Here is a 12,046-nt window from a genome sequence, read left to right as displayed (position 1 = left end):
GGGCATGTCTCGCAACCTGTACATGTTGGCATCTGCCTAATTTGCTAGCTTCTACCAGGTGACAGATGTGTTTGTGCCAAACATCATGGAGTTTGATTGGATGCACGGCCTTTAACATCAACAACAGAAAATATAGGAAGCATTTTCTACTTCATGAATAGAAAAGATGATACATAATTTAGCATTTTTTCCCCATGCTGTCTGCAACCCATTCAGAAAAGATCTGTGACCCATTTTTGCGTTGCAACACACCAGCTGAGAACCACTTATACATTCAATCCTCCCAGACTGCCTCTCTCCATAGATCTGATCCAGGGTTTTCAGGTCTTTGTGGTCATATCTTTCTCCATCAGTCACTATAAAGAAAAGAACCCCCATGAAAAAGGGATTTGGATGGTGGCATATGGAGAACAGATGTGCATTCTTGGATCAGTACGTCAGGAGGTGAGCTGCCCCTGATGTTGTACCTGCAGCCCCTGTGATTCTGCTGAGGTATGTTGGGTTTGTTAGACGAGTTCTCTCTCCGTCTCATGGACATATCTTTTAAACACACTTATTAAAGATGCACAAATCGCACACAAGAATGACCAAGACACAGTTTTCAGTCACATGACTTTATATTTCCATATAAAAATATCAATCTCATCATCACCATTGCAATTATATAAACATAACACAAGCATAAGACTCAAAAGAAAATGTACATTTTTTCTCAGTGCTTTCCCTGAAAGCAGAAAACTCTTGAACTCCTTCACCTGTCAAGTAATAAGCTGATGTGACATTTCCTTGGGAAACTTTATCACACCACAAAGGGATTGGTTGACTAACCACCAACTTCCACCATCTAAAATTGAAGTACCACAATTAACACTCTCAAATGTGTTGTTACCAGGCCCAGATGAAATCTGCAGATTTTGTGGAATGGATTTAAACATAAGCAAATGTATTAAATGAGGCTGATATTACTGCACTCTTATTGGTAGCTGAAAGTACTATCAAATTAGCCAAAATATTTAATAATATTTAATATTTATGGAATTAAAAAATAGTGGAATTCTGCAGCCCCAAATTCCATGTGGGCCTGGTCAATACACTGTGACATTAAAAACATTGAAAAATAAAACAAAAAAGAACATAAAAAGGTTTAATGACCAAAACAGACATAATAAAACTGATGTTTCTTTGATTGTAATAACAAAGATCCAGATACTACAGATCTTTTTGAAATGTTTCAGCAAAATAAATTTATTTATTACATTTACATTCATTTAAATAAATTACATGTTTAAGCTGGTCTGGGTGAACACATCAGTTTTTGGACACATCAGTTGATAGAAGAATTTGTTTTACATGAGCAAATATTTTGAGAGATTTCCAAAAATCAAAGCAAAAAGCTTTTAAAAGCTCAAACAAATAGACCCTATTTCACCTGGGAAAAAAAGTGCTGAATATCATCGAAAACAAAGAAGGAGTCTGTAGCAGGGACAGAAAGAGGGAATGAATGAATTGAGAGAAAGAGAGAATATTGACAGTTTTCATTAAACACACACGTGTACTTAGACTATCTTGTGTCTTGCCATGACAATCTCAAAATACCACTCTCTGCACCTCTGCCAGGTATACAAACACATTCACAGTCTCGGGGAGGGAACCAAACATCCCATCCCAGGTTCAGAGAGGCAGTATTGCACTTTGGTTGGGCCGTAGTTCACAGCTGACCTCTGCCTGAGTGAGTCAACAACAGAAAATCGAACTTCCTGAAAGGTGCTTTCTCTTGTGACCTTCTTCCCAGAATCCTGAGCAGCAACATACGTGTCTTCAGAAGGAGCCAATCAGGAGACACTGATGATGGTATGTGCCATTCTCTCTGTTCAGCGCTCAGCTGTCCCCAGTCGTATGTAGGTGAGTTTGCCTGAAGCTGGTGTCATGCTGGCTGCACCAGTTTTGAAAAGCACGAGTTGATGACCTGCAGAGATCAAGAAAAGAGAAAGCAGGTTGTGAGAGACAGAACAGACACCAGTGTTTTTATCATTGAAAACCAAAACTAAACTAAAATATATTTTTATTACTCTGTTTTAAGAGGTTGCTTTTTTCCATCTAACATACATTTTTTACTCACTAATGGTTAGGTTTAGGTTTTAGGTGTGCATTCCTCTTTACTGTATTACAGCCTGTTAAGCTAAGAACAACTCACATTTGGCGCCCCTCTGTGGACATTTCACCTGGAAATCGGTTAAAACATTTGGCAGCAACATGCAGCCCAAATATTCTACAATTAAAATAAAAACTAAATATACTGAAAATGGATGAAAAAATTAACTAAAACTAACATTCTTAGAATGAAAACTAATAAAACTAAACTAAATAGAAATGACAAATTTAAAATAAAGTTAAAATAAAAACTAAATTAAACTGTGAAAACAATAATGTAAATGTCCATCTTGGGTGATCCAATCCTAAGTGGACAACGCTAAATACAGATGTAAACAATGCAAAATTTTTTTTGATCCGATCACTGAATGTAGTAGAGGTAGTCAAAAACACATGTGACTACATCATATTTATAGTGTGAACACTAATGCGTCCTGAAGTGTCTCGGACAACGCTGGTCAACCATTGCTTTAAAACAACATTTTTGAACCAGTTTTAAACTAGTTATGTGTGGCTTTAAAAGAAAATAACTGTCTGATTGAAAAATCTGGAAAAGCCAATACAAATACGTCATGAACATTTTCAGTATGACTCAAGTCAACATGTAGTGACACAGATCATGTGAAGCATTTACTACTGATCCTTGACTAAAATAACAATGAGCATTCTGCTGAAATATTTAAGACAATTTAAGTATACTGTATTTAGGAATAGCACAGTCTTTTTTATGCTTTAAAACATTCAGTGACACACTGACAGCAGCAGTGAAGAGACCCTCCCCTCGAAATCTGATCATAAGTGGTCACAGGAGACGCATGTTAATACCAGATGTAAACAGCAATCTATCTCAGCTGACCACTTGTGATCAGATCACCCAAGACGGATAAACAGATCCAAAGAAAGTAACAGGAAGACAAGATGAATACGGTTTGAGTGAGGGATGGAGAATGTAAATCAGAGAATTAGTAAACAGAAGGAGAACCCAATAGAGGTGGAAATGGTTAGAATCCAGATTTTACATTGGACATCAAATGGCAGACAAACACTGTACAAATGTAGTCTGGATATTATGTTTTTTTACCCTGCATAGTTTTTTTTTTAACGGTTTTTGAGGACGAGGACATATCACACAACCTGACCATGTTGACATCTGCTAAATTTGGCTAGCTTCTGCTTAGTGAATGATGAATTTGCACCAAAATGCAAAATTGAATGCACAGGCTTTGATGTTAACAATAAAACATAAGGGAATTGTTTTCTCCTCCCTCTTGATACGTCTATTTATTTTGCTATCCTAACTGTGCACAAATATATGGTTGGTTGTATGTCATTATTTGCATGTGCATTGTATTTTTCTTTTCCCTGCACAAGAACCTGAGAATTATTTTGGCTTGCAACCCAGAAACTTAATGCAACTGGTAAAACAACATTACACACACATTCACATAAATCCATGCACACATTTCCCTACAGTAACAACACAACATACTACATTGAATACTGAGCAAAAAATAAATAAAACATTTAGCTGAAATTACAGTATGTGTCCTAACCAGGCGCAAAGCAAAAAGCAACATCTGTCCCATGTTAAAATGTTAGTCTTAATCAGTTGCAATCACTTAGTTTCATAGTTCTGTTTTCAGAGTTCATTATTTATATTATTTTCATAGAATGAAATCTCATTGTTACAAATGCCCCACATAGCTCTATACTGCATTTCACTCACAAAGGCAAAAAAATTACTTAACACTGTAACAAGGTAATCTACACACAAAGAATAATATATACAGTGCATCCGGAAAGTATTCACAGCGCTTCACTTTTTCCACATTTTGTTATGTTACAGCCTTATTCCAAAATGGATTAAATTCATTATTTTCCTCAAAATTCTACAAACAATACCCCATAATGACAATGTGAAAGAAGTTTGTTTGAAATCTTTGCAAATGTATTAAAAATAAAAAACGAAAAAAAATCACATGTACATAAGTATTCACAGCCTTTGCCATGACACTCAAAATTGAGCTCAGGTGCATCCTGTTTCCACTGATCATCCTTGAGATGTTTCTACAACTTGATTGGAGTCCACCTGTGGTAAATTCAGTTGATTGGACATGATTTGGAAAGGCACACACCTGTATATAAGGTCCCACAGTTAACAGTGCATGTCAGAGCACAAACCAAGCCATGAAGTCCAAGGAATTGTCTGTAGACCTCCGAGACAGGATTGTATCGAGGCACAGATCTGGGGAAGGGTACAGAAAAATTTCTGCAACATTGAAGGTCCCAATGAGCACAGTGGCCTCCATCATCCATAAATGGAAGAAGTTTGGAACCACCAGTTATGTCTGGAGGAATCCAGGCACCGCTCATCACCTGGCCAATACCATCCCTACAGTGAAGCATGGTGGTGGCAACATCATGCTGTGGGGATGTTTTTCAGCAGCAGGAACTGGGAGACTAGTCAGGATCGAGGGAAAGATGAATGCAGCAATGTACAGAGACATCCTTGATGAATACCTGCTCCAGAGCGCTTTGGACCTCAGACTGGGGCGAAGGTTCATCTTCCAACAGGACAACGACCCTAAGCACACAGCCAAGATAACAAAGGAGTGGCTCTGGGACAACTCTGTGAATGTCCTTGAGTGGCCCAGCCAGAGCCCAGACTTGAACCTGATTGAACATCTCTGGAGAGATCTGAAAATGGCTGTGCACCGATGCTCCCCATCCAACCTGATGGAGCTTGAGAGGTCCTGCAAAGAAGAATGGGAGAAACTGCCCAAACATAGGTGTGCCAAGCTTGTAGCATCATACTCAAAAAGACTTGAGGCTGTAATTGGTGCCAAAGGTGCTTCAACAAAGTATTGAGCAAAGGCTGTGAATACTTATGTACATGTGGTGTACATCGTTTTTTATTTTTAATAAATTTGCAAAGATTTCAAACAAACTTCTGTCATTGTGGCGTATTGTTTGTAGAATTGAGGAAAATAATGAATTTAATCCATTTTGGAATAAGGCTGTAACATAACAAAATGTGGAAAAAGTGAAGCGCTGTGAATATTTTCCGGATGCACTGTACAGGTATACATACATATATATATATGACCCTCATATGTGTACATATACATATGTGTGTGTTTTTTTTTGTTGTTTTGTTTTAACAGTTCAATACACTTGAAACCATTACCTGTCCAAGTGCTCTGATTGGTCATGACAAAGGCCCGGCATTGGGCGTGGCTCTCACACACATCAATAGCTTCATCGACGCTGAAGACTGAAAGCATGCATCCGTCGTGTTGATAGGACGGCCAGCAGCGGTAGTTCTCTGCGGCTATTGATGCACTTGACAAACGTTTATACTCTGTCAAAAGAGAGAAAGATGAATTAGATTCTGGAAAAGATAATTTCTAATGTATGAGCATATGAACACTAATTAAAATATATATAAAAAATCTATTTTTATAATATTGTATCTGCAACCACCTAAGCATAAATGCGCAAATAGTTAACCTAGCATCTACAAATATTAAATAAAATTAAAAATTAAAAAAACGATATTGAGAGGATACACTTAAATCAAAAACACATTGCACCCATTTTAATTAAATTTATTTGGTGCTACAATTAAACCAAAAACACAATGCAAATTAAATTAAATTACATTAAATTATTTAAATTCCTTTGGTGCTACAATTAAACCAAAAACACAATTCACTCATTTTAATTGTGGTTTTAATTTAATTGAATCTTTTTTTTAAAATCAATGACACATTGCTCAATAAATCAAACACATAACAACTGTCCAAGAAAAATGCAGTGTGTATGACTGTGTATGTGTGTGTAGGTGGTTAGCAAATGGAGAAACAGCCCCCTCATTGTGCTAACACAGGGGGTCGGCTTGTTCTTTTATGAGCACCGATTCTTCAGGCTGTTAGTCTGAGCTCGACATGTGTCCTCCCTTATCTTGTGCTTCCTCAGAAACTCACTCTAACGCACAAGTTTTAAATGCCACTCAACCTGGCCCTGGACACAATACATGCCTCCGTCTCCGGGCAACCACAGCCAGGGGGAGGCCGAGAGAAAGAGAAGAGTAGATAAAACAAAAGAAATAAATAAAAGGAGATGTGAGGAGTGACGGCCAAAAAGAAAACTAAACTAACAACGTCCCTCCTATGCCTTCATCTGTCCACGCCCATACATTCATCAGCCTCTCTCTTTCTCTCACTTATCACTGTACTGTCAGCTCTTTAACAATATAGTTAACCACTGACTACAGGAAACTTTGAAACCTGCCTAACAAGGTACATATCAAAAACACTGACGAACGTTATGTAAAGGTAGAGTTAATGTTACGAACATTCTTAAAATAATGGAACACCCTTATGACGTTTTTTGGGTGAATCTCAGGAAAACATGTCCATGTCATTGCTTATCCCCCCAAGAAATTCTTGACCCAAGAGAACTCGGCTGGTCGAAGAGCGTTGATGATTGGTTAAAACTATTCGTGGGTGTTGTTTGAACGTGACACTTTTAATTTACAATCGCACATGCCAGCTGAGGAGTTGTTACCTGGGTTAATGTGGTTAAAATGGAGAACTTTGAACCCCATCTCTCAGAGATTGTGTGGAAGTATACTTTTTTACATGATTTGCAACACAAACTCTATAAAGAAAGCACGGCCATGACAAATGAGTAGTGAGAGATTTGAGTTTTTAAAAGTGAAAGGCGCTGTGACAAGTTTAATAAAGCAAAGAAGCAGCACAGCGCTAAAAGCAGCGGTCCATGGAGAGAAAAACCTGCATTATCAGCTTTACTTGAGGCTGGAACAATACGTTAAACAATGTGACATCAACCTAAACAAACTAATGTTAAAATGACGTCACACGTAGTATAAACGGCAGCTTCATGCGCCTAGGGTGCTTTAGTTCATCCTGGAGAAAAACGTTCAGCTTCTTCCAAAGTATAAACCAGGCATAATGCTGCCATCATTCTGTTCACAGCAGCAATGATGGCAAGACCGATCTTTTACTGAGTGTATTTTTTTGTCACAAAAAGCACAGCAGTCTGTTTCTCATCTTGTTGATGTAGCAAATTAAAGTTACAAGATGGGATTCGTAACAACATACTGTTCATTATAATGAATGAATGACATTACAGTATTGAAAAAAGCAGCTGTGCTCTCATAGATCAATGAAAGAATATACAGTATGTAGCTGTCTGTATAAATTCAACAGCTGCGAGTATCTTAATTTGATCCAACCAGAGGTGTAGACCAATCTGAAATGGGAAAAGAGCAGCAATACTTTTCAGCTTTGCTTATGAAAATAATTAATGCAATGTGATATTTGTTTTGTAGATCCTAACTGATCTGCTGAAAGGCAGACTTTGGTAAAGGCACTACCATAAAAACAAAAAATATATATCTAGATAAACTTGTCAACCTCACTAATTGACTAGTCGGTTGTTGAATGACTAGTCGACCATCATAACCCATCCCTACTTCTGACAAGACCCAGCAAGCAAACCTGTTTTGTTTTCTCCTTTTAGCTTTTCAAACTGAATTGAGGACAGTTTTTTCATGCTAATGTACATCTGATCAAACCATTGTAGGACAATTTTTGTTTACACTGACTGAGTAAACGCCAACTGCTGGTCAACCACACTTTCAAATCCAGTCAGTCTGTGTTTGCACAATCCATCTGCAGCACTTTTACAGTGTGTTGTTTGGAAACATAACTGTAATGGACACATTGTCATGGAGCACATGCCTTTGGTGAACCTGGCAAAAATGCTGACAATGTGGTCATGTATCCGTACGCGTTCATGGAAAACGATCTCAGTCCACCTCCAAGACTTGTGGACAGGATATGTCAGTGGAAAGCTGTTAAAATGGCACTGCTGCATCACTGTGGGGTTTGTAGCTGGTTCTGGTTAGAGTTTTGAATGGTTTGGAGAGATTCTCTTGATTTGTTTATGCTCTTTGCATCTTAGAGAAGGGTCCAAAAAATAACATACATTGTCCAAATTTACTCTGCAAGCGGCAAACTCAGTTGCTCTCCTGACTTTGTTCAAGTAAACAAACAAAACAAAATAAAACAAAACAAAAAAAACCCAAAACAAAATGAAACAAAACTAAAAAAACAAACAAACAACTAAACAAAACAACTAAACAAAAAATAACTTTCCTCCATGGAAAATGTACTGTATGTTTCCCAGCACACGTTTATCTTTGATGCCTTTTTTATCTCCAGAATTCCATGTGGTGTCACATAAGTGAAACATTTCACATATTAAGCCACCAAAATGAAAAACAAGTTTTGAGAACTGTAAATAATTATGTTTATTTTAAAGCAGATATTGAGTCTAGTCAGAATCTGAAGAGTCCATTCTACTGAGCTTGTGTACTTATTGTAGAGACAGGGGAGGTCCAGACAGCAGGATGCTCATGTATTACAGGGCTCAGAGATGATACCGTTCATGCTGCTTTTTTGTTCGCATAAACTACCATTATTTTGAGCGAGATGATGGTGTAGTAATCTCAGTCTAGTTTTATAACTGTTAGTTTACATATGTAATTTCCATATATTAATGCTAGCCTAAACCTTCATTAAATGTTTTGGTGTTGATTGAATGACTGATCCTGTTGATAGATTGAATTTATTGTTCTTGTGTAGGAAATAACGATGCATTAGCTGTCACGGTCCTGTCACTCTGTCAGCCTGGGTTTTTGTCTGACAGGACCATGGCATTATCGTCCCATGACTTCCTGTCTGGTTCGGTTTCAGTCTGTGTCGGGATCCGGACACTCGTGCTCCATGTTATTTTGGCAGCATGCACTCGCGTCAATAATTTATCGGTCTCTTGCGAGCACGGGTGCGCGCCGAGCTCGTGTTGTGCACCCGGGTCGCGAGCTGTCTTCATGTTGTGCTGAGGTTCAGTCACTTCAGTCTAAGGTGTCGGGGTGTGTGTGTGGCCGAACTCTCGCACAGGTGTCCTGTCTTGTTTTTGTCACCTGTATTTTTTGTATTCAGTAAATTCGTTTTTGGACCCTGCTATTGGGTCCTGCCTCTGCATTTTGTGACATAAGCGGCCACACACTGTACTGTACTGTACACTGTACTGTACAAAAATAACTGCATGCAATACAAATAAATACATTTATTTGGACATGCATTATAATCATTGTACACAAAAGTTCAATGTTCTCTGTAAAGCAACTATAAAACAATATGTATTATGAAAAGCACTGTACAAATAAATGTAATTGATACCTAATTAATGTCCAGACTATTTTCTAAATCACTTTTTTCCTGTTAAGGTAGACATGGACATCCTGCAAATACACTCAAAAGAAAGTGGATTGCAGGCAGAAAAAATTAAGGGCAGAGAAAAATCATATTACAATTAATTTCAAATGTCATAAAACATCTTACTACTGTACATGTCTCATCTAATAATTATGGTCTTCCAGTGTAGAATTCATCCATTGAGCATCACAGCATGAAAACAGTTGAATACATCGTCACTACTCACAGTTCAGGAAAACACTTTTATACTCAGTTATAATATCATTTCAAAACATGTGAAGCATTCACAAAGGCCGATACTGAATAGAAATGAACATACTCCAAAGGTTTCTAATGAACTTTCAGCACATGCACATCTGTTAGCACAATAATGCTATCGTTTATATGTAATTCACTGCGCTCTGTTTCTGGACGTCTATGTAGCCGAACCATAACGGTGGATAATATAAGAAATCTCTGCTGTTGACTTCTTGCCAATAAAGTGAAAACAGCACACAAATAAATTATTCCAAAGCTTTTTCAAACAGATGTTCTGAAGTCAGTCCTTCTGTAGAGAGCTGATGGGCAGAGAGGCATCAGAGGCAGGACCACCTTGTGCTTTTGTGAGTGGTTTCTGATCATAATGTTGTTTTAGACAAAACTTTAGTTTTGCTTGATTATTAGGATAACCATTGACCACACATTGTCCAGGAAATTTTAAAGATGTTTTACAACATTTAAAAAGCAAGAATCTAACTGCATGACATGCTAGCAAGCAGTGACCGGCTACACACAAAACGGCAACCAATTGCACTTCCACTAGCCAACTGGAAATTCCGCCCACCTACAGGAAAATAGCTGACAATACTGTGGATAAAGATTATGCAAAGGACAGTTTCGTGGCCTTTAAGAAATGTTTATGGCCAGTAAATTTTGTTAAAAATGCTACAAATGTCCCAATTACTCAACCATAAATGTCAGTATTTCTGAGTTTCCCTCTCATTTTCTCTCTCTCTCTCTCTCTTCAGGTATATGGCTGGATGATCTTTACTGATGTGATTCACTATTTCTTTTGGAAAGTTTGGGAAGCTCTGAATGGCAGTCACTGGGCAGGCTGCCTCCGATGAGGTCGTTCTGATGAGTTTAGTGTCTGGTGCGTAGTGTGGTGGGATAGAGGAGAGGTGCACGTGGCACTAGGTAGAGCTACAAGCTAGTAAATAAGAGCAACTATTAGATCCTTTATTGCTGTAATTAATGCTTTATGGAGGTTTCTCTTTGTGTTAATGTTTTGAAGACACAGGAGCAGTGAGAGAGACAGAGGAGGTGATATAGTCAGCCAAAGACATGCTGGGTTTTTAATGCCTTCTGAGCGTGTTGGGCAGGAGCACATTCCGTAGGGAAGTCCTGTCTGTATCCATGCACACTCAGAGTGCTGAGAGGCTGCCAGAGGTTCCTGCTTTACAAGAATACTTACAAAGCCAAGCAGTGCAGAGTAGCACTCAGTCGTGATGCTGCATAATTAAAGCACTTCAAGACTAGAGATTATGAAGGCCTGTTCACATCCAATGTAAGTTCATGACATGGAATTTATAAATAAAAAAATAACTTAAAATTAAATTACATTTATATTTATATGTAGTGTTTATATTTTAATATACATAACAAATAAATATTTTACTATTAAATATTGTTTTTTAATGGCAGATATCTAGAAAGTGGTTGATGGCCAATATAATGATGAAATATATAGGTCTATAATATAATTAAATGAGGGCAAATTCAATGTACACAAAACTGCTGAATTTAAATGAACACTTATTTTACATAATATTTACTCACAATTCACTAAAAAAAATCTGAAAAGCCATTGGCAAGGCTGTTGGTAGTTTTTGGAACTGACGCTACAAGGCAAAGTGGCCACTTCAGCCAATTGTGCACAGTTATTGTCCAGTGTGGATGACCTCAAAATGGTTGATATAAAATAGCTAATCTATTGGTGTATTATCTATTGTATGTTCTTTTTTTTTATGTTATATAATATTTTTTTTAAATATACAATCATTATTATTATTATTATTATTATTATTATTATTATTATTATTTTACCAAAACAATTCACACCAATTCCGATATTTAATTTTAGAGAAATCTGAAAATAGAGAATGTTCATCATTCTCACAGAATGGCACTGAATTGTCACAAAGGTTTTTTTTTAAATTGTTTTATTTCATTAGTATAAAAAACCTGACATAGTCTGCAAATAAATGACTGATCAACAGAGTACCTGTTTTATAAATTTAGTGTGAAGGAGTTTGCTCACAAAGTAGTATGTATATATACAAATATAAACAAATATTACAATAAATCAGCATAATGCAAATATCTTAACAGTCAGTGCTGAGAGACTGTGAGAGACGAAGAAATTGTTTTCAGCTGAAGGAACCAATAAGAATGGAAAGAGTTAATAGCCTTGGAGAAGATGGCCAATGCTTGCTTAATGCTCTCATCCATCAACAAGTGTCTGTGTCTGCTTTACACTGCCAATGGAGCATGGAGGAGAGAAGAAGGGATAGAAAAAAGTAAAAGAGAGAGAGAAAGAGAGATGCAGA

General features: G+C 37.3%; 1 protein-coding gene across 1 annotated transcript in view; it reads right to left on the bottom strand.

Annotated features, from left to right (window-relative positions):
- Positions 1 to 610: 610 nt before the first annotated feature.
- LOC127413702 (extracellular tyrosine-protein kinase PKDCC-like) overlaps positions 611 to 12,046 on the bottom strand; it is a 47,990-nt gene continuing 36,554 nt past the window's right edge. Inside the window, exons 6-7 of the mRNA XM_051651051.1 lie at positions 5,339 to 5,512; positions 611 to 1,966 (exon numbers count right to left, since the gene is read on the bottom strand). Of these exons, the coding sequence (XP_051507011.1) occupies positions 1,872 to 1,966; positions 5,339 to 5,512 (269 nt within the window). The 3' untranslated portion in view covers positions 611 to 1,871. The remainder of the gene's footprint in view (positions 1,967 to 5,338; positions 5,513 to 12,046) is intronic.

Source organism: Myxocyprinus asiaticus, chromosome 23 (genome assembly GCF_019703515.2).
Source record: "Myxocyprinus asiaticus isolate MX2 ecotype Aquarium Trade chromosome 23, UBuf_Myxa_2, whole genome shotgun sequence".
Taxonomy (NCBI): Eukaryota; Metazoa; Chordata; class Actinopteri; order Cypriniformes; family Catostomidae; genus Myxocyprinus; species Myxocyprinus asiaticus.
Note: the sequence above shows the minus strand (reverse complement) of the source record. Positions and strands in the feature narration are given on the sequence as shown.